General features: G+C 37.3%; 1 protein-coding gene across 4 annotated transcripts in view; it reads left to right on the top strand.

Moving 5' to 3' along the window:
• jupb (junction plakoglobin b) overlaps window positions 1–24715 on the top strand; it is a 139909-nt gene that overhangs the window by 113076 nt on the left and 2118 nt on the right. For all 4 annotated transcript variants that reach the window (XM_067425896.1, XM_067425897.1, XM_067425895.1 and 1 more), the window contains 7 exons: window positions 1775–2113; window positions 15485–15637; window positions 15848–15967; window positions 19149–19299; window positions 21201–21322; window positions 23275–23317; window positions 24542–24693. In XM_067425896.1, the coding sequence (XP_067281997.1) occupies window positions 1775–2113; window positions 15485–15637; window positions 15848–15967; window positions 19149–19299; window positions 21201–21322; window positions 23275–23317; window positions 24542–24678 (1065 nt within the window). In that variant the 3' untranslated portion in view covers window positions 24679–24693. The remainder of the gene's footprint in view (window positions 1–1774; window positions 2114–15484; window positions 15638–15847; window positions 15968–19148; window positions 19300–21200; window positions 21323–23274; window positions 23318–24541; window positions 24694–24715) is intronic.

Below are 24715 nucleotides of genomic sequence, written 5' to 3'. Positions count from 1 at the left end.
TTTCTGGTTCAGTACAAGTTGAACTCAATTCACAGCATGTGGCTTGATGGTGGTTACCACAAAAAAACTCTTCCCTTTCTTTAAGGCAAAAATCTGGGTTACACTGATGCACTTTCAGTATAAGGGGACCTGTACACATTATAATACTTCATGTTTAAATATGTGATCACATGATTTTTTAGTGTAAAAAAAAAAAACTGCTTACTAACTATTTTTGTGTTGTTCTATACAATATTACAAATTTGCTGACATGACTCGATAGCATAAACCATAAAACCTTAAAACAACCATAAGATTTGTTCAACTTTACAGCTTAAATAATATATATGGTTTAACAAATGACTTACAAGTGCTTTTATACAATTCTATATAAATAAAAATATTTTTTGCTGTAGATGGACCTTTACTTAGACAACTGATCAAAAGTTTGGTCAGTATGATAAAAAAGAAAAAGACAAAAATAAATTAATAGTTAAATTGATCAAAAGTGAGAGCAAAGACATGTATGTAAAAAAAGAATGTAAAATAATGCTGAAAATTGTTTCCATAAAAATACTAAACAACTGTTTTCAACATTGATAATAATCAAACAATCCAAAATATTTCTTAAACAGCAAACTATCATATTAGAATGATTTCTGAAGGATCATGTGACACTGAAGACTGGTGGTGTAACGCACTGCTCTGAGACAGAAGGGTTGGAGATCCAAATGCAGTATTTATTGAAAGGGTAATCCACACTCGTAGTCAACAAACAGGCAAGAGATCATAACAGGAAGGCAGTCCAATCAGGCAAACAAAACCAGGGACAGAGGCAAAAGGGTAATCCGGGACACAGGCAAGAATTCAAACAAAACCAAGAGACATAAAACCAGGGAAACCACTCAGAAATGCAGCATAACACTAAACAAGACTTCGCAATGAATGACAGAGATAACCAGGCTATATAGGGGTGAGGTAACCCGGGTAATGAGACACAGGTGTAAACAGTGAGTGGTAATGAGTCCGGGCAAAGGATTATGGGTAATGTAGTCATTGATAAAGTGACAGTCTGGGGTGGGGTGTCCTCTGGTGGTGATCACGGGCACTCACACTGGGGAATTGTGACAGGAATGATGCGGAAAATTGCGCTTTGACACACAGGAATAAAGTACATTTTAAAATATATTAAAATAGAAAATTGTTATTTTAAATTGAATAAAATGTCAAATTTGTTACCATTTTTGATCAAATAAATGCACGCTTGGTGAGCATGAGAGACTTCTTTCAAAAGCATAAAATCTGATAAACCTTGAATACAGTAGATTAAAGTACTTTCATTTACACAAAGAATATCTGAGCTTCTCTGGTTCATTGGGCCTATCAAGCACCAAAGAATCCAAAAAAGAAGCATAAAAGCATCATAAAGATGGTTTATGTGACTCATGCACTATATTCTAGCACTTCTGAAGATTTGTGTGAAAAACGGACTTAAATTAAAATTATTTTTAGAAAATACTGTGGTGACCATTCACTAATTAAAAAATTCTGCTATAAACGTCTCCTTTTGTGTTTTCTGGGAGAAGGAAAGTTATGGGATAAAGAAAATATTTTAAATATATTAAAATAAAAAGAAGTTCCAATACATTGCAATAATATTTCACAGTACTACTGTTCTTACTTACTTGGTGAGCAGAAGTGTTTCTTTCAAAAACATTCAAATATCTTACAGACCCTAACTTTCGAACAGTAGTGTATTTTAAATGTATTGAATTCTTGTTTCATGACGATACAGGAAGGTCTTGATGGTCTCCTGCAAATCTTAGTGAGTCAGCTGGGCTCAGATGACGTGAACATGCTGACCTGCGCTACTGGCATCCTGTCAAACCTCACCTGCAATAACGCGCGCAACAAGGCCCTGGTCACTCAGAGCGGCGGGGTGGAGGCCCTGATTCACGCCGTACTTCGAGCTGGAGAGAAAGAGGACGTGGCTGAGCCGGCCGTCTGCGCTCTGCGTCACCTCACGAGCCGCCACCCCGACGCAGAGCTGGCCCAGAATGCAGTGCGTCTGCATTACGGGATCCCGGCCATCACCAAGCTCTTGGGTCAGCCGCACTATTGGCCTGTGGTCAAGGTCTGTATGTTTTTTTTGTGTGTGTGTGTGTGTGTGTCTGAATTGCTGCCAATATGAAAGCCCTCTCTGCCGTTTAAATTTAAAGGTCAGATTTGAATCATCTGGGGGCAGGGCTTGCGTTGTTTTGATGTGGAAGAACGCTGAGACTTGCCTCTCGTGTTAAGCTGATTTGGTGTCGGATCTTAGTCATTGAGTGGCACTCCTACGCTCCTATGGGGCTTCAGTGTAATTCTGAGGACACTAGCTGGAACAATAAAAGAGCCCTTGAGCATCATATGCAAGGAATCTTTGCCATACATGGACTGAAACCAGAAAAGCATTGTATCCCCTTACACAAAAAAATTATATTTCAAGGTCCTTTTATTAAGTATACTTTCAAGTTTATTTTTAAGTATACTTTATATAGTAAGTATACTAATATAAATGTACTAGAAGTTTTTTGTTTGTACTGAAACTATACTACAAGTCAACTTATAGGTATACTGATAGTTTCCCAGTTAAATACTTGTAGCACGTTTTTAAGTTTATGAAAGTACACTTTGAAGTATACTCTAAATAAAGTACAAGTTGTTTTATACTGCAAACTTGTAAGATTTATTTAAGTGAACATAACGTCATATAGTTTACTATGAATATATAATTTTTGCACTTTAAATATACTTCACTGTTCCTATTTAGGTTAGGCAGTAACGTTAGGCAGTCACATATTATTTTACATTTGCATTAGCAATCTTCTTTCACTTGTTTCTGCTGCTTTTTCACCTGTGTTTTAATCCAGAGGTGCTGTTTCAGAAGATATGTAATAGTGTAGGGTTGCCAACTCTCACGCATTTGGCCAAAATTGCCAAACCTGCTTTTGATATTAAACAAAGCTAAGCTTTTAATTTTGTTTATGTGTTTTAATGTGAAATTCAAACAATAAATAGCGTTTTAGCGCTAATGTGGCATAATGTTAAAGCCAGAGGCGTTGAAAAGCAGAGTTGCGGCATGCTCTCATCTCCCTGCGGCGCGTGTAGTCATGTGGCTCATAGAGCACACAGTACTTCTAGCGCTGTGTCAAGTCAATGCATTTGAATGGCTTCAGTGGATACAACAGTTTCACTATACAGATGTTTGCAGCAGGTTTTGGTAAACAGTACAGCTTAATGTGCATTGATTATTAAGTCAGCCTTATTTACAGGATTGTTTTATTATGAGGAGTGATAGAGATGCAACATTGTAACATTAATGTTATTCTTGTATTTAAGTATTCCAATTAGTCACACTAATACTCATTGATGGTTAAATGTAATCATACACCGTAACTTTTTTTCAATTAAATAAATGTTCTATATTTTAGTTCAATAATATTTATTGAATATTTTAAGGAGATCTTTTGGTACTAAATGCTTTTTGTGCAATAATTATTTTCAATAAATTACCACTTAATATATGTTTTTTATAATTTTTTTATTATTTATATTACAATTAGTGTAGTACTTAAGGTTAAAATAGAGAATTTCAATTGAAAGAGGCAAATTAGAGTCATTTTGTGGCTAAAAAGTAATAATGTTAATTTGTAATGCCATTAACTAGTAGGTGCCTTATGGCTCTTTAATAAATATGCATGTATCTAATCTAGTTGCTCAAAAAAATATTGCAGTCTTTGCATTCTAATAAAAATTTAGATATGATGATCAAACACATTTTAAATGTGAAATTTAAAAACTTTAATAACTTGCACTCACAAGTGAATATTAATGAATGGCACATATAATTGGACCCAAGAAACGTTTAAAATAGTGCTACGACAAAACTGGTTTTCCTTGTTATGTACTGTTGTATATATTACATATAAATTGATACTGAATCAAGATCGAAAGCATCATACCTTTCCCACAAACAACCCCCACCGACCAAAAAAGCTCACTCTAACCTGAACTTAAAAATCTACTCTATAAAAGTAAAAATATGGATAGCTGGAAAATTATGGAATAAGAGATTTTAATTAAATTCCTATGTACACTTCCAGTGGACTAGCCTGCACATAGTTAATGTTCTGGTTCTGATAGAAAGGTGTCAGAATACACAGTGAATCTCAGTTTGTTGTGTATGGGGCAGCATATCCACAAACCAGTCACGGTTCCCATGCTGACCCCTGTACACCAATAAAAGCACAGAAACAGCTTCAGAACTGGACCAAAGCAATGGAAGAAGGTGGCCTGGTCTGATGAATCACTTTTTCTTTTACATTACGTGGAAGCTCGGGTGCGTGTGCATGGCTTACCTGGGGAACACATGGCACCAGGATGCACAATGGGAAGAAGGCATGCCTGCAGACACAGTGTGATGCTTTGGGCAATGTTTTGCTGGGAAACCTTGGGCCCTGCCATCCATGTCGATGTTACTTTGACACTTACCACCTCCCTAAGCATTGTTGCAGACCATGAACACCCTTTCATGAAAACGGTCCCTGGTGGCTGTGGCCTCTTTCAGCAGGATAATGTGCTCATTGCTGTGCTCCTCAAACCACCTGAACCATTTTTTCTTTGTGGCAGAGCACATTATCCTGCTACATTGCCCAAAGCATCACACTGCCTCTGTCAGCTTGCCTTCGTCCCTTAGTGCATCCTGGTGCCATGTGTTCCCCAGGTAAGCAACGCACACACACACCCGGCCCCCCACGTGATGTTAAAGAAAGCTACGTGGTCCAGTTCTGATGCGCACGTGCCCACTGCCCACCGTGCCCAACCTTTCAGCGGTGGGCAGGGGTCAGCATGGGCACCCTGACTGGTCTGTGGCTATGCAGCCCCATATGCAACAAACTGTTATGCACAGTGTTTTCTGACATCTTTCTATCAGAACCAGCATTAACTTCTTGAACTTTTTGAGCTACAGTAGCTTATCTGTTTAATCGGCCCACATGGGCCAGCCTTAGTTCCCCAAATGCATCAATGAGCCTTGGCCACCCATGACCCTGACGCTGGTTCTCCACTGTTCCTTCCTTGGAGCACTTTTGATAGATACTGACCACTGCAGGTTGGGAACACCCCACAAGAGCCGCAGTTTTGGAGATGCTCTGTCTCGTCTAGCCATCACAATTTGGCCCTTGTCAAACTCAAATCCTAATGCTTGCCCATTTTTCTTGCTTCTAAGACATCAACTTTAATAGGCTACTCAATCAAAATTGCAATCTCAATCGGTTTTGATCAGGAGCTATCGATTTTCACTTATTCATCTGCAATGCGACATAGTTGAGTGGAACTAAACTTTGTGCAAATATTCTAGCTCAGCCAACCAATTTGGGGCAGGGCTCTTTGTATTAGGATACACTACCATTCAATTTTCTTCTTTTAAAAAAAAGATTATTTAAATGTTATTAAAATGTTTTTTATTCATTAAGGATTCATTCAATTAAAAGTGAAAAAGTGAAAGTAAACAGATTTATAAAGTGACGAAAAAAGTCTGTTTTAAATAAATGCTGTTCTTTTTTAAATAAAAAAAAAACTGATTAATAAATATTGTTTCTTGAGCAGCAAATGAATGATTTCTGAAGGATCATGTGACACTGAAGACTGGGATAATGTGACTAAAAATTCAGCTGTCATCACAGGAATAGATTTAATTGTAAAATGTATTCAAATAGTAAACAGTCATTTTACTATGTTGCTGTTTTTACTATATTTTTGATCAAATAAATGCAGCCTTGGTGAGAATAAGAGACTTATTTTATAAAAATATCAAACTCTTTCTGACGCTAAACTTTTCCCCTCAATATTTAAAAAACCTTTCTATCATGAAAATGAAACAGTCAGTCAGTTTTCGTTTGGACAAATAAACATCACATTTCTGTTGTGCATCAAATGCAGTGACCGATTTTATATATAAACTTCTTGCCAATGTCTTCATGCTAGTCAAAGCCCTTGAAGCTTCAGCAAATCAGGAAGGTCGTGGCGGATGTAATTGGCTGTCCTCGGCTCTCTGATTTGTGGTGGGCCGGACTCTTGATTGTCTCTCTGTGAGCTTGGGCTCCCGGCATGCATGATCTCTCGCTTAATCGTATCAGACCGCTGGAGCAGAAACCTGTGTGTGTGTGTGTATGCTGTGATCTGTTCAGCACGTGTGTATCGATCCAGAAAAACTAGAATGCCAAGCTTTTATTATCACTCACAGTCTTGCATACAGAGATTCCTAACAAAATCAACCTGGCTGAATAAGAAGTGTCTAAAATAAACGTGTTTGCATTGATTGATTATACTCAGATGTTTTGTGTTACGCTCCACTGTGGTGCACTGATTTGTTGAGCTGACCAATATCACACTTCCATGTTTTCACATTTTCACTTCCATTTGCATTGTTGAAATGCATTTGGCATTAATATATTTTGCAAACGAAAGTATCCAATAACAGGATATTAACAAGATAAAGTAAGAAGTGTTGGACTGCTAATGCGATCTCAACTGCTCTGTGTAAAAATCAAATCACTTTTATTTATTGGACTATACACTCACCTTAAAAGGATTATTAGGAACACCTGTTCAATTTCTCATTAATGCCATTATCTAATCAACCAATCACATGGCAGTTGCTTCAGTGCATTTAGGGATGTGGTCCTGGTCAAGACAATCTCCTGAACTCCAAACTGAATGTCAGAATGGGAAAGAAAGGTGATTTAAGCAATTTTGAGCGTGGCATGGTTGTTGGTACCAGACGGGCCAGTCTGAGTATTTCACAATCTGCTCAGTTACTGGATTTTCACGCACAACCATTTCTAGGGTTTACAAAGAATGGTATAAAACATCCAGTATGCGGCAGTCCTGTGGGCGAAAATGCCTTGTTGATGCTAGAGGTCAGAGGAGAATGGGCCGACTGATTCAAGCTGATAGAAGAGCAACTTTGACTGAAATAACCACTCGTTACAACCGAGGTATGCAGCAAAGCGTTTGTGAAGCCACAACACGCACAACCTTGAGGCAGATGGGCTACAACAGCAGAAGACCCCACCAGGTACCACTCATCTCCACTACAAATAGGAAAAAGAGGCTACAATTTGCACAAGCTCACCAAAATTTGGACAGTTGAAGACTGGAAAAATGTTGCCTGGTCTGATGAGTCTCAATTTCTATTGAGACATTCAGATGGTAGAGTCAGAATTTGGTGTAAACAGAATGAGAACATGGATCCATCATGCCTTGTTTCCACTGTGCAGGCTGGTGGTGGTTTAATGGTGTGGGGGGTGTTTTTTTTTGGCACACTTTAGGCCCCTTAGTGCCAATTGGGCATTGTTTAAATGCCATGGCCTACATGAGCATTGTTTCTAACCATGTCCATCCCTTTACGACCACCATGTACCCGTCCTCTAATGGTTACTTCCAGCAGGATAATGCACCATGTCACAAAGCTCAAATCATTTCAAATTGGTTTCTTGAACATGACAATGAGTTCACTGTACTAAAATGGTCCCCACAATCACCAGATCTCAACCCAATAGAGCATCTTTGGGATGTGGTGGAAGCTTTGTGCCCTGGATGTGCATCCCACAAATCTCCATCAACTGCAAGATGCTATCCTATCAATATGGGCCGACATTTCTAAAGAATGCTTTCAGCACCTTGTTGAATCAATGCCGTGTAGAATTAAGGCAGTTCTGAAGGAGAAAGGGGGACAAACACAGTATTAGTATGGTGTTCCTAATAATCCTTTAGGTGAGTGTATGTTAACATCATTTAAATCATTTATCAAAAGTACTAAGTGAGTGTTTTAAATAAGTGCACCTTTAGGTAATGCAGTGAACCCGTGACAAGAGATTGTTACAGTGATTTTACTAAGGCAGAAAAATCTCTTTTGAACATGCTTTTTTTTCAGACAGCAGTACAATTCATAGGAGTTTATATATATATATATATATATATATATATATATATATATATATATATATATATATATATATATATATATATATATATTTAAGTTCTATATAAGTTAAGGCTTGTTGTAAAGCGTATGGAAGAGCCAAAGAATCGTTGGAGCAGCCCAGTGTCGCTAAGAGACAGTCAGGAACCAGTTGTCTATTATAAATAGCACTGTTCAAACTGAAAATGTCAATTTAAAATCTTGTGAGCTTAGAGCAGGACCAGAAAAGATGCCTGAGAGTACCATTAACTGATTTGCATTCATTACAAATGGGGGAGACAGCAGAAAAAAATGTGTTCAGTATATTCTTCACTGGAAAAAAAAAGTGTGTTGGATTTGCATGATTTAATTGTGTACATCGGTCCCAGCTAAATCAATTAAGTTAAACAAACATAATTTGTTCATGTAACTTCAACATCATGGAATGAATACATTTTAAGTGATCCAATTAAGTACTTTCAAAGTGAATTTTAAATGTCTCTGTCATGATTCAGATATTTAAAATCATATATTCATTCATCCACTTCAGTTTCATATATCTATTATTACACAACTAAATTATAATACTGCACTAGCTAGTAGCTCTAAAATGCTAAGCATTAAAAGCTTTTTCAGCAAAGCAGTTATGACATTAGCTGTATCAATCCACAGCTTATAAGCAAATGCTCCACTCTTCTCCACAATGGTAACCTACTGTAATTTAAATTGTTCTAATATTTCCAACCTAACTGAATATTAGACACTATAAAACACAATCAAGTCTCCCCCTTTCTCATCTTTCTCAAAAACACATCAAATAACACTTTTACATATAAAACAACAACATTTACTCTCTCTTAATTTAGACATATGCAAAGCATACTGGGAACTAACAAGCCCCGCCCCGTTTTAGTTAATTTTTGAGCATAATAAAGCAATAAGAATTGTGAACTACAGTCACAGCATTATAATCACTGTAATCAACGGTAATCTTGTAGCTTATTGCTTTTATAAAATAGCCGCAAAAGCAATATAGTAAAGATGCCAGTATTTAATAAAAAGTTAATAATAATCAGAATAAATTAGCGCTGTCAAAATTATTTTTCAGTTACAAATATTTCTTTCTTTGGCTAGAATTACATTATATTATGAATTGAATATTATATTCATGCACATGCTTTTAGACCATTCAAGTGTGACAAGACCAAAGAGAAGCCACTGTCTCTAAATGTCCTGTCTATATGACACACACACACACACACAACACACAGAAAGACGCCCACCAGTATTGCGTGCACAGACAGTGCAATAGAATCAAGCTCTGAACAAACAACAACACACAGCATTATGCCAAAATACCTGTTTTATCCAGTATTCTCAAAATATCAATCTTAAAATCTTAAATAAATGACCGTCTTAAATGAACTTAAAAAGCTGAGAAAATTAGATGTGTGTGATCTCAAAGTGACAGCAGCCTAATAAACTAGTTGCTGTGATGTCTGTCATTAATGTTAATAAAAGAGGAAATGTAACAGAGAAAATTGTACATTTAATAAAGATTCATCTATATTTATTTATATTTAATTTATAATTTTGTTTATTCAATTTCTGGATATGTCTATCAGAAGACCACAGGTAATAATGACATTTATTATAATGGGTTTATGTGAAGATTGTTTTAAATGTACTTAAATTAAATGTTTTTTAAAAGATAATACATGTTGAAATTGATATAGAATTCAATTATACTGTAATGTTGGATTTCTATCATTAATGTTTAAAACAATCTATTTCATAGAGATATCAGTAGTAGTTTTAGTATCAGTGATACTGGCCTTCGTACATAAAAAATATGCAATTTTTTTATCGATTGACAGCAATAAATTAATCTGAATAATAATCAGCATAAATAATATTCTTAGTAATATATCTAAAGCCTCACTGTTGTAGTAGTATGGACCAATTTTATGCATGGATAATTTTGAATCTGCTTTGAATGTGGCTCATTTATAGTCAAAACTATTCATTTTAAAATGCCTGTAAAAAACAGAAAACAAAATGTATGCAAACCTTCTGTACTGTGGATGGGCTATCCCAATTTGGCTGATGGCTTTGGTTTCAGCCAGGCTGGGTGGGGAAGACAGATCACTAATGCAACACACATGAAACCCCGATGTCTGGAATGCATTGCATCATGTTTATTTCTCTTCCATTTGGAGACGCTTCTGGCGCTTGACATGGCTAGGGTCCCACCCTGCAGAGATCTGCTCTATCAGCCGGCGTTCTCTAATCAGCAGAGGAACATTGTTGACTAATGATGCGCTGTGAAGGAGGCCGTAGGAAACTAAGCGTTTACGCAGTGCTGTTCGTGCACAGATGATTAAGCAGAAGCAAAATGACACCTCACATAAACGCATGACATTTCCACTCAACTACATTGTGGAGTGATATACAGGTGATTTCACCTACAAAGACTTGCATATGCATTGATGCATCCATAAACAGTTTTACATGCACTTACGTCAAGTGTCTCAACCTAAACTTTGTATTCAGCTCAAGTTTTTAATTAAAAAAAACATTGTTGCAAGTAACATCGCTCAGTTCCCATCACATTGATGTCAGTGCCTGAGTTTCACTCGACAGTCAGCACTTTGGGATTTACAAGAGTGAGTCACTGGGTAAAGATGATGAAAGCTTTGAGGAATGGATTTACAGTGGAGCTGAACGATGATGAACTCACAACAATTGTGTTTAGTTTCAGATTATGACTTTTTGTAAAGGTATGGAGGTACAAAAGTGGGTCACGGTTCATTGTGGTTTAACCCATGAAAAACCACAAAAGGAGATCTTTCTAATATTGTTTTTCATAGACCGCAATAAGATTCGTAGGAGAGAACATTTTGGGATTTGGAGAGATGTTGGCTTGCTTTTTCTCAGCAATGTCTCAAACTATGTTCAGCTTTACCAAGATACCAAAGACTGCAATCAAAATCACATACCTGAATATAAACTCATCAAAATCTTCCGAAATCAAATTATGTGAGCCATGTGATCCCATTTAGTTATTTAAAAAACAGTTGTCAAAACGGAGATTGTGCACAATTATCTGCAAAAATGCTGTGTTACGCATGCCAGGCCAGTAGTTGGTGATGTCACTTTGTAAAGTTACACTACGCACCTATAGACTGAACATGTAATGTGCATGTGCATAGCGTCACCGTTTTCACAAATCAACATTTTTGTTGTTTACACAGAGACAGTAATTTGTTATTTTCAAGAACTTGCACTCTTAAACCTGATTTCAAAATGTTGTGTTTTCAGCCCGCCAAAACGCCATCGTTGTGTAAATGAACCAAGCGGAAACCTCCAAGTTTATGTTAAAGCCAATACGGAAGTGACTTAAAATGCAATTTATCGACTGGCCGCTAGGGACAGACTCCAAAAGGGAGCAGAATCTCAGTGAGCTACATTTTAAAATGCCCTATTTAAAAAAAAAAAAAAAAAAAAAAAACATGTTTACAGGCTGGTCCAAACTGTGCTTTTGGTCTATACGGCTAATTTTGCCCTTCATGACAAGATGAACTCATTCGTTTTGCATTATATAAAGCCTTAAAGTTCTGCATAATTAAGGGCATGGCCACTTTGAGAGACTGGTTGATTACTGTTTGTCTGCTGTCTGTTAGTCATTGTGTCACCTTAGCTCCGCCCACGTCCCGCCTCTTTCCCATTTTCTGTTAACCGAGAGTAACGCGCAATGACGCACTGGCAAGATGGCGACGGCTAGTTTGGCCCTACTTTACACTTCAAAACTGCACTTCAGGATCCTATGGGTGACGGTCACGGACACTACATCAATATAATTTTTTACAGTCTGTGAAATGAACAGACAAAACGCATAAAAAAGTTTTCAGTTTTTTGTTGTAAACGGCCCATCAGCTTTGCTTAGATAAAATCACATATCTTAATGTAAACTCATCAAATTCTTTCAAAACCAAATTTTGTGAGATTTGCAATCCCATTCATTTGTTTGTTTATTTATTTATTTATTTATTTATTTATTTATTTATTTATTTATTTATTTATTTGTTGTTTCCAGGGCTGGACTGGTAAGCTGGCATTTGCCCGGTGGGCCGACGCACTTTGGGGCCGGTAGTGTTTTTCAAAAAATATTAAAACTTTGTACGGGACCACTGACAACATGCAGCGACATTTATTAGTATTTGATCGCATGGAACTGCAAAGGCGAATATCCGCACAACGCAGCCGCTGACGAACGTACGCTGTGTTTAAATCCTTCTCTATGAACAGCACTTTGACTCCAAATTTGTTTTATACAATCGTGTGATATGGAAATGTGTTGAATCAGCTGAAAACAGCCGCGAGCATGTATTCATGACGAGGTAAAGTGGAAAACGGCAATACACACAAAGTTTCACTTTAGCAGAACCACAATTTATATTGCAGCTAACAGCGAAGAAATATGATGTTTTTAGAAGAAACATTCATTAAAAATGCTGCTATATTACTTAAATTAATATTGCAGAATGTAAATCACTTTTAAAGAGGCTGTTTTCGTATTTTATACAGGTTTTTACTTTTTTTTATTTACTTACAAATATAATAGTTTATTATATAGGTTTTATATAGTTTTAGAAACCATATAGCCATATAATGAGGAGCAAGGTTTTTACAGTCTATGTTTTTTACCCTGTGACTACCATGATCTTACATTTAAATGAAACCTACAGTTAAACATATAGGGCCCTATCTTGCACCCAACGCAATTGACTTTGTATACCGACACGTGTCATTCCTATTTTGCAACCGCGTAAAGTGCGGTTTTCCCTCCACAGAAGCACGTCGCTAAACTAGTGAATGAACTTGCGCTCCCTGGGCGGTTCAGCGCAAAAAAGGAGGCGTGTTCCGGCGATCCCTGGTGCTATTTTGCTGTTCCATTAAACAATTGCGCCACTGACCAGAAAAAACCTAGTCTAAAGTCAGTGGCGCGTTGCGCGTTGTTCATTATGCTATTTTAAGGGTGCATGCTTGACCATAATGTATAGCGTGCACAACGCGCATACACTTTGCTCATGTAATCTACACAGATGCAACAGTTATTTTTGCAAATCAAATTGTTACACTAAAAAAATATTAACACATGAGATGACGGAAATCATTGTGGTGTGCCACGAAGATGTGAAAAAATAGGCATAAATCTAGCTTACAAATTATTCAGGCTAATTGTAGTAATTAAGGATCAGACCTGTTTGCCCAATAGTGGCAAGACATATATATATATAAGGACATCTGTCTTTCACTGCTCTTACAAGAGCATCAGTCTCCTCGGCTGTGAACCGCTCCTGGCGTGCGCCTGGTAAATACGCCATAATAATAGCAATCCATAATGAAACTTGCGCACCTGCTTTTAAAGGGAATGTTGGATGACGCTCTGATTGGTTTATTCACGTTACGCCCAAACCACACCTATGAATAATGAAGCTACTTCAGACCAACCCATTTTAGATTTGCGCCAGGCGCAAGAGCCATTTATCCCGCCGGGAAAATAGCACCAGCGCCGAGTCCCGCCCACAAAGTTACTTCCGCTTTGCCCTTTGACACTTGCGTTTCAGATCGTTAAAATAGGGCCCTTAGTCTATAAAAGAGCTTTAAAGTCCGGATCCCATGAAGTAAGGACAAAGCTTTTTTTTCCTCTTTAAAAGTTTTAATAACTTTTTTTAATAGATTTAATGAAATGTAATAGCCTCATGAAAGATAGATATCAGTGTCTTACTTAAATGATGTGTTAACTCTTGAAAAATATGATTGTTCAACCCAAAAATGTAATAATTTACTCACCCTAATGTCATTCCAAACCTAAATGAATTTATTTCTGTGTAGCATAAAATAAAATAATTTGAGTCTGTTTTTTGTTCATACAATATTCAAATGGTAGCCTAACCAAAATGGCTTGGTTGCCAACATTCTTCAAAACATCTTCTTTTGTGTTTTCACAGAAGTCATACAGGTTTGAAATGACACAAGAGTGAGTAAATGATGACAGCATTTAAAAGAAGTAAATTTACTTTACTGCATCCTAGCTCAAAATCATCAGTGCTTTACTGCCAAGGGCATTTCTGTGTGACAAAAAAAAGCAATATTAAGTTTATCTGCATTTGCAGCAAATTCGTTAATATCTATCATTATTTGTCCCTGTCCTAGTTTTATTAATATACTCCAATTTCAGGCCCCAACCCCAGCAAAAACATTCACGGGGAACTCATGGGCTGGATGTGCTGGCTATGCCAGAGCCCAATTTTAGCCCCAGTCCAGCCCTGGTTGTTACTGCAATTAAAATCACATATTTGAACGTAAACCAGTGGTTTCCCTTATGGGTCCTGCACACTGTGCGATTTTTCAAAATCCTTTGTGAATGTCCCTTGTCAGACTGTACGAACATGATCGCCATGTCACACTGTAAGATCTCAGTTGACATTAATGTCAGACTGCACGATAGTGAAGCGCGCTAAAAACGGACGCGCGCAAGAAAACTCACCCGGAGTTTTATATCATCAATGAGTGACGTGTTCAGTGACAGTGAGCTGCATTACACGCGGGACTGGAATGCTGGCTACAAAGAAATCTCTAGCTCTCGTTTTGGTCATAGTTTGTCTTGAAAAACTGAGATATTTGACTGTCGTCGTAGGAGAAGTCACACTGCAGGATTGTGTGCCAAAATTTCGTCTGAGATAAAATTTGATCGCAAGGCTCATTAATCGGCTGCCGGTGAACATGTCAAACTAAAGACCAAAGACGTCAGATTTTAGCCAAGGATCTGAGGAATCTTTTAGGATTTGCTAAATTTGTCCCAGACGGCCAAATCGTGGCCAAAATCGCACAGTGTGCACCCGGCTTTATCAGACACCCAATTTAGCAGTCTTGGTCTCTATAATGAGCTGATGAGTTGAATCAGGTGTGATAAATGAGGGACACACACAAAATGTGCAGGGCTGGGGTGCCTCCAGGACAGGGTTAAAAACCACTGACAAAAAAAAAAAAAATCAAATTCTTCCAAAACCAAATTATCTGTTTCTAGTTCTAGGCATTTTAAGAAAAAGTGTCAGCTAATGATCATATTCAAATGAAACAGCAACACCTTATTTTATTTATTTACTTTGGAAGCCATTATCAGCTTTGCCATGATACCAAAGACTGCAATCAACATCATTTATCTCAATAAAAACTCATCAAATGGATTAAAAATCATGAATTATGTGATCCTATTTATTTATTTATTTACTGGTTTTAGGCATTTTAAGAAAAAACACATGCTAAAGGTGATATTCAAATGACATTTCAATTTTTATTTATTCATTTTGGGAAACATTGCATTAATCAATGTGTGAGCAGAAGAAAACAATAAGGAAAAAAATGAACAAATATTTTGCTGAAAATGTTATGAACCAGTCGTTAATTATATGCTGTACATTTTTCACACTCTAGGCTACGGTGGGCTTGATCCGCAACTTAGCCCTGTGTCCAGCCAATCAGGCGCCTCTGAGGGAATCTGGGACAATCCCTCGACTGGTCAACCTGCTTCTGAAAGCTCATCAGGAAACTCAAAGACACGGCTCAGGGGCCCAGCAGACCTATCAGGTGCTTTTGAAGGTTTTTCTACCTGTGCATGGATTTTTCATATCTTTCAGTTGGCCTCTTTATTCACCCTCACATATAGGCTGAAGCCTCCAAAGGGAGGTCAAAATACAATCCAATTAGCTTCAGGTCTCAGTACTTGGTGTAGACAAGGTCCCTTTAGTGATAGAGTTAATGTTTTCTTCTCACTTTCAATCTTTTTTTTTTTCACAGGATGGTGTGCGAATGGAGGAGATTGTGGAAGGCTGTACAGGCGCTTTGCACATACTGGCCAGAGATCCGATGAACCGAGGGGAAATCGCCAGCATGCAGACCATTCCTCTGTTTGTGCAAGTATGAACCAACTTATGGCGTTCCTGGCAGTCCGTATGGTTCATCTGTGTGTGTTTTGATGTGTGGGTGTTGTGGGCGATGAGTCCTTTGACTGCAGGGCGTCTGGCTGCTGTTTGTTTGTGTGCGTTTGTCCATGTTTATGTTACACCACCAGTTTTAGGGAAGCTACACTTAAAGATGTCATTTAAACTAGAGTCACGCTACTCTTTTAAAGAGTAGTTAGCTCTGCTGCATACTACCAGCATAAAAAACAAATACCTTAAAGGTGTAATATCTTTTTTAAATGTATATATAACTGAATTAAAACATAGTGATAAACACCCAAAACTAAAACCGGCGACAGGGTGTTAGGTGCCTTAGGCTCATTGATGCACGAGGGCAACAAAGGCTATCCCTTCTGGTCCGAGCCAACAGAAGGTCTACTGTGGCACAAGTTACACAAAATTTTAATGATGGTTATGGGAGGAAACGCACAGTACATCACACTCTGCTGCATATGGGGTTGAGTAGCTGCAAACCAGTCAAGAGTGCCTATGATGGTCCCTGTCCACAGCCAAAAGCAGCTACTTTTGCAAATTGCATGTTTCCCTGAAGGAAGTTGCCTCTTTCAGCAGGATAATCACACATTGTTCAGGAATTATTTGAGGAACAGGATGAAGAGTTCAAAGTGTTGCCCTGGCCTCCAAATTCCCCAGATCTCAATCCAGTCGAGCATCTGTGGGATGTGCTGGACCAACAAGTTCAATCAACGATGGCTCCACCTCGCAACTTACAGGACTTGAAGGATCTGCAACTAATGTCAAGCTGCCAGAGACCACAGGACACTTCTGGGCTCTTGTAGAGTCCATGCCTCAACGAGTCGGCACTGTTTTGGCAGCACGTAGAGGACCAACAGGATATTAGTAGCCTACTTCGACTCATTTATTTCATTACTTATTTTCTTTTTTTAATTGGTTACATTTTTTAATCTAAGGTGTATATCAGGCATAACATTAATTCACATGTAAAGGGAATTACACTTATCTCTTTGTTACGGCACCTGTTAGTGGGTGGGGGCAGCAAGTGAACATTTTGTCCTCAAAGTTGATTTGTTAGAAGCAGGAAAAATGGGCAAGTGTAAAGATTTGAGTGAGTTTGACAAGGGCCAAACTGTGATGCTAGACAACTGGGTCAGAGCATCTCCAAAACTGCAGCTCTTGTGGGGTGTTCCCGGTCTTTATATCATGTGGATGGCCGGGTGCATGTGCGTTGCTTAACTGGGGAACACATGGCATCAGGATGCCCTATGGGAAGAAGGCAAGCCGGCAATGTTCTGCTGGGAAACCTTGGGTCCTGCCATCCATGTGGATGTTTATTTGACACGTACCACCTACCTAAGCATTGTTGCAGACCATGTACACCCTTTATTTTTATACCCTGGTGGCCGTGACCTCTTTCAGTAGGATAATGCACCTGCCACGAAGCAAAAATGCTTCAGGAATGGTTTGGATACAGCTCTGGAAAAAAAATAAGAGCCCACTGCAGTTTTTTCTTAAATCAGCATCTCTACAAGTATGGAAGACATTCCATTCCAATGTCTGTTGAATTCCAACACAGGCACACCTCATTCTACTGAATGAGGTGCTGATCAGGTGATCACCTGAACCAAATCCAAACACTTCTGATGGTCATCCTCTTGCAGTAGGACCAGCTGAATGGCAAAAACAGTGCTAGTAGTACCTCAAAAGTAATTGGAATTAAAAAAAAAAAACAATTGACCATGCCAAAAAAGTTGAAAAGGAATGTTTTGAGTGAGGAAAAGAATGGTTCAATTCTGGCTTCACTGACAGAGGGATACAGTGAGAGTTGGGTTGCTTCCATCCTTAAAATTTCAAAGACAGCGTTTCTTAAGAACAAGGTCAAGCAGCAGACATTGGGGACAACAAAGCTACAGACTGGCAGAGGGCGAAAACGACTCTCCACTGACCAATTACCGCCAACTCATTCAAATGTCACTCAACAACCGTAGGATGACATCACGTGACCTACTAAAAGAATGGCAAAAGGCAGCTGGGGACATTTTTTTTGAGGACGGTTCGAAACAGGCTCCTGGGGCAGGGCTGAAGTTGTGCAAAGCTAGAAAAAAAGCCCTTCATCAATGAGAAGCAAAGCATTCACTTTTCCCAGAGCTGTATATGCTTTAATTTAATGCTGCATAATAATTTAATGAAAGTGATTTGTAATACTTTGAGCTATCAACACTGCTTATGTGCAAGGAATTATAAGTATTCATGCACAATACAATGTAACATTAAAGCAGCAATGTAGTGGTTTTTTTTTTTGTGTGTCATTGTTGAGGAAAGTAGCTGAAAAGCTACACCATTTAGAAAAATCTACTGTCACACTAATAAAAAAAAGCACTGTAAAGGCTCCGATATACTAAACACAAAGTTATTTTTCATTCTTCCTTTGGGGTAAAAAAAAGTTGGAAATACATGACCAGCAAAATACTGTTATCAAACATCCGGAACTGTCCACACTGCAGTTAAGATTCCTCTCAATAACAAAATAAACACAACAAAATTGAGAAAATGACAAAAAATAATTAAATAGAGCATAAAATAATAAGCATCTGATCATCATAGCAACATAGATATATTATCACAAGCTCTGCAGTTTGGCACTCTAGTCAAATCATGTCATGTTTATTTGAATAGCACTTTATACGATAGATTGCTTAAAATCAAGCAGCTTTACCGTTTTAAACATGAAAAACAGTGCCGGTGTCTGGTTTCCTCAACAGGAGAAAAGATTTCCACGTGAAAGAAAGACGAGCCTCCGCGCACACCTACCTATTACACAACTGCACCAGACCAGTGATAGTACAAAGGTGTTTACCGGCCGTAGCAAACTTTTCTGAATGAACTTCGTTTTGGCTTGATTTTGTTCGAAATGGCATCACATCCTTTGGGTCTTCGATTTTGCTAGCAGTCTATTGGGGTCTTAATATTTTCAGTCATTTGAATTACTTCCCAAAATACATTATTCATTTATTAAGTGCTTTAGTCCAAAAAAAAAATAGAAAACATTAATATAAGAAAGATTGCAAGATCACATAGAAAATTACACGCTTTGTATACAGTGGGTGTGATGAGGCAACAGTGAAACCCCTCTCATTCTTTGACTTCTTCTTTCCTGTTAGCTTCTGTACTCATACGTGGAGAACATAAAGCGTGTGTCCGCTGGTGTTTTGTGTGAACTCGCTCTGGATAAGCAGTCTGCTGAGATGATTGACGCAGAAGGAGCATCTGCACCTCTTATGGAGCTCCTGCACTCTCCCAATGAGGGGATTGGTGAGTGACGCCCATCAAGAGAAGGTTTACTAGCATGCCTCATCATGACTAATTACATCTGTGTGTCACTCCATGTTGATAAAAAACAGAAATGAGCCATATGTCATTGGACAGATCATAGTCTGTACAAACACAAAATTAGCACATTTGAAATAATGCAAACCAGAATCCAAGTGGAAGTAAGAATACGGAGTACTGAGATATTCTGTTTGCAGTTACCACACCAGCAGCTCTCATAAACTGCCATAAACACTCTCTGCTGTATCTGCTTGACAATGTCTGCAATAGACAGAGACTGTCAGAGATACAGCATGACTTAAGTGTCTTCAACACATAGCATAAGAAAGGAGCAGAACATGAGAACAAGAGAACCTTCAGCTTGCCACGGACTGTATCATCGCTTTTAAAAAAAAAATTCCCCTCCCAGGATTATTTGATGAATAGAAAGTTCAGAAGAACAGCATTTATTTGAAAGAGAAATTGTTTGTAATAATTTAAACGTTTTTACTACACTTGACCTTCTCAACTGTAATTTTTCATCCAAACAAAAGTTTTGGGACTCCTGCCTTTACATGCACATGAACTTTAATGACATCCCATTCTTAATCCATAGGGTTATCTTAATCTTCTAGAAGCACATTCGTGAGGTCAGTCATTATTGTTGGACGAGAAGGTCTGGTTCGCAGTCTCTGCTCTAATTCATCCCAAATGTCTTCTATTGGGTTGAGGTCAGGACTCTGTGCAGGCCAGTCAAGTTCCTCCACACCAAACTCCTCATCCATGTCTTTATGGGCAGACGCTTTGTGCACTGGTGCGCAGTCATGTTGGAACAGGAAGGGGCCATCCCCAAACTGTTCCCACAAAGTTGGGAGCATAAAATTGTGTTCTGAAGCATTAAGAGTTCCTTTCACTGGAACTAAGGGACCAAGCCAATCCCTGAAAAACAAACCCACACCATAATCAAACCCCTCCATCAAACTTAACACTTGGTACAGTGTAGTCAGGCAAGTACTGTTCTCCTGGCAACAGCCAAACCCAGACTCGTCCATCAGATTGCCAGACAGAGAAACGTGATTTGTCACTCCAGAAAACACGTCTCCACTGCTCTAGTCCAGTGGCGGTGTGCTTTACACCACTGCATCCGATGCTTTGCATTGCACTTGATGAAAGGCTTCGATGCAGCATGGAAACCCATTCCTCTCTACACTGTTCTTGAGCTAATCTGAAGACAACATGAAGTTTGGAGGTCTGCCATTGACAGAAAGTAGGCGACTTCTACACCCCTCAGCAGGCGCTGACCCCACTCTGTGATTTTACAAGGCCTACCACTTCATGGTTGAGTTGCTGTTGCTCCCAATTGCTTCCACTTTGTTATAATACCACTAACAGTTGAGCGTGGAATATTTAGTAGTGAGGACATTTCACGAATAGACCTATTGCACAGGTGGCAATCTATCACAGTACCACGCTTGAATTCACTGAGCTCCTGAGAGCGACCCATTCTTTTACAAATGTTTGTTGACGCGCCTGCATGCCTAGGTTCTTGATTTTATTTACCTGTGGCCATGAAAGTGATTGGAACACCTCAATTCAATGATTGGTCCCAATACTTTTGGCAATATAGTGTACAGGCAGGTAGGACATCGTATCATTACCTTCGGACCAAATACAATAATTGGACAAATATTTTAAATACATTTAGACCACTTAGTGATCGCTATGAGGATGTAAAGTCACTTTCAACCTAACAAGAATGTTTCTGAAACAAATCACATACACTCCCATGAAGCATTATTCTCACAAATGTCTCACTTACACCATGTTTACATTCAACACTTGTAGAAAACATGGTAATAATAATATTTAAATAATGATCACATCATTCTTGGTCTCTTTCTCAGCCACCTATGCTGCGGCCGTTCTCTTCCGCATCTCTGAGGACAAGAGTTCAGACTACAGGAAGCGTGTGTCAGTGGAGCTCACACACTCCCTCTTCAAACATGACCCTGCAGCCTGGGAAATGGTGAGTATATGTATCGCACAGCACACACTCTCAGATTAGTGGACAAGATCATTTCAATTATGTATGACATGTCAATTTTTAGCAATTGTAATGAAATAATTATATTGATATGGCATAACCAAAGACAGACTTTTGAATTATTGAAGATGAATGCAATTGGAATTCAGCCCTGATATGAAGCAGTGTCCATTCGTTTCCAGTAATTCAATGTTTCAGTGTCAATTATTTTTATTCTACAGCTGTAGGACCTTCTAATGACTGTCACATGCACATAGATATTTGTAGGCTTGTGTGTGTATATTAGACAAATGGCTCACAAAAGTGATGTTAGTTATTAAATTATGAGTAAATGTATCTTAATTTAAGAATTGTTTAGATATTTGCACTGTGAAACAAGACGAAACTACTGAAAAAGACCATCACTGTGATCAGAAGTAAAAGTAAAAGTAAAAGTCATTTCAGTAAAAAAGTTACTTTCAGTAAAAGTTATTTCCATATTCTAGTGTTTGGGAGCAGAGCTATTTAAACTTGTAAGCTTTTTTTTGTGTGTGTAATTAATTCAAACGTAAGAAACATATAAAGAAAATTTCAAGAACAATACAAAGTAACCTTAAGTGTTTTAAATTAATTAGAAATTACATCCCAAACCAGGCAGCACTGTTGTACATGCACGCTATGGTATTTTCTCATATATCATATTGCGTAACAGCATGGGCACAGGCTGCTCCTACTGTAATTAAAAGTTTAGGTTCATTATATAATCGTGCAATTAAAATCATGGACAAAAAAACGATTCGATATCATCACTGTGCTATTCTTAAAAAATATAATTTAATGAGTTTTGATAGTTTTATTAATTTTAGTTTTCTTAAATTATTGTATAAATGTTTTAATCATTTAACGCCTGAACCGTTAAGTAAATATGTGGAGAAACTGAACAGCAGTAGAGTTACGAGAAGTAATACACACCATGATTGTAAAATTCCATACTGCAGGACTAGTTTTGGTCAGACAGCTTTTTCTGTTAGAAGCTCTAAACTCTTGAATTTATTGCCACCTGATATAAAAACTATTCCTGATTTTAAAATGTTTTCTTCCAGACTTAAGACATGGTTAAAGATAAATCAGACTTGTACTCACTTATAATATCATGATTATATTTTGTATGTTTGGAAGTTATAGAGTATAATTGTTTGAGTTTTATTAATGTATGAATCAGTTTTTAGATACTTTTTTGTATTTATTGTATTTGATTGTATAAAGGCCCTTCTAGGGACAAGTGTTGCAAATTAGCCTTTGGCTATATACACTGTGATACAGACATCAGATTGTTTAGTTTAAATGATCTATGTTGGTGGTATCTGTCCCTATCAAATAAATTATTAAATAAAATAAAAAATAAATAAAAAGATCTGTTGGAAATTGTATTTTCCAACTTTAAAGTGTTGCTAAACAACTAATTGTGTACTTCCTAGACATTTACATTTAGAGAACATATTGATTTGTCATGTTCCCTTCAATTTAATTTGTGTTCCACAAAATAAATCAAGTCATAGGGGTTTGGAAAGACAAGACTAAACAATAAAATGCAGTATTTGGGGTGAGTTTTCCCTTTAATTCACATAAAGCCACTAAAGCAAACTCAGGACAGGCAGTAACATTTTAAAATGTTTTTTAAACAAGTCTCTTTTGCTTACCAAGGCTGCATTTATTTGATAAAAAATACAGGGAAAAAATTATAATATTATTACCATTTAAATTAGCTAAATATATTTTAAAATGTAATTTATTCCAGCAGCTTTAGTGTCATGTGACCCTTCAGAAATATTTCTAACATGCTGATTGGCTGCTCAAATATAATATATATTTTTTTAATATTTCAGTAGTATTGGTATTTCTGTCCTTTATTAAGGAAGCGTTTGAAGAATGCGTTTCCGTTCTTTTTCTTTCAGGCACATGCTGCCATGCCACTTGACCCTGGATACATACCAGATGGTAAGAGCACATTCGACAGCCCAGCATATTCACTCACAATCCTTCTGCTTTAGTACACAACATCACCACAAATTGCCTATTTATCCAGCCCATCCCGCTGCATTAGAGCGAAGAGCATTAAAATAAAATGCCACATGACAAATGAGTTATGGCGTGCGTTTGCGTGTGAGAGAGGGGTCAAAGACAAAAAGATAAAGAGAGACAGTGAATTTGCACTGTAGTCAATCTGTTCCGTAAAGTGACAGAATGTGTCTCTCTGTAGGGGAACATTAAATCTGCGGCGGTCCGGCGTATGTGATGCGCTGTTGAGTTTCAGATGTCAATGACATCCGCACAGATGACTCTAGTAGAAGACTGGAGAACCTGTAAATATAAAACAACCCACTAAAAACAGCTCAACCTGTTTGATCCGGTCATGGGGATATTTTACACACTGATACTGTTCAGCCATTAAGTCTGAAGCTCGTCCCACAGTTTGTAAAAACTAACTTAAGGCAATGGTCCCCATATGTGTGGTTAACATCTTCAAATTATTCTGTTAAATTAATAATCGTTTTGTGATTAATTATGAAGATGCTATTTCATGAAATAAAATCTATAAATTATAGTACACCAGCAAAATCATGCAACCATTAGTATAACACTACCTTTTATTAAAATGTATATACTTTTTCTAAATATATGTGATATATGTGTAATTATATATATATATATATATATATATATATATATATATATATATATATATATATATATATATATATATATATAAATATAAATATATTTATATATATATATATATGAATTATAATTTATACAATTTAATTAACATGTTAATTAAATTGTATATAAAAACAACAGATTCATTTACAGATAATTTATATAAATAAAATATTATTTATTGAAAAAACAAAAACATTTAAAAATAAAATAATGTTTTTTAAAAAATAATATTTTATGATTTTTATTTATAAGAATATACTCATCTAGCGTTCATTTGAACGGGTCGTAACTATCAACTCTGCAGCTGATATTAAGATCAGACAAAGTTAAACACTATTTAAAAAAAATCATTATTTTAATTAAATAATTACAAAATAAAAATGATTAATAACATCAAAGACAAAAACAACTGAAATATTGTTTGCACATGACTGTAAATGGAATCTCTCTCTCTCTCTCTCTCTCTCTCTCTCTCTCTCTCTCTCTCTCTCTCTCTCTCAGATCTGGATGCAGTTTACCCTCCATATGGTTACTCTGATATACACATGGATGGCCTCCCACTGGACGCCGAGCTTCATGAGCAATACATGCCAGAAATGACCTATGACCCTCGACAGGTGTACCCAAATCCTCTTTAACAACACTGCCAGCAGGTTAGCTTGTACATGTCTCTAG

Source organism: Pseudorasbora parva, chromosome 19, assembly GCF_024679245.1.
Source record: "Pseudorasbora parva isolate DD20220531a chromosome 19, ASM2467924v1, whole genome shotgun sequence".
NCBI classification, from domain to species: domain Eukaryota; kingdom Metazoa; phylum Chordata; class Actinopteri; order Cypriniformes; family Gobionidae; genus Pseudorasbora; species Pseudorasbora parva.
The sequence above is the reverse complement of the archived record's forward strand: the minus strand, read 5'-3'. Positions and strand labels throughout refer to the sequence as shown.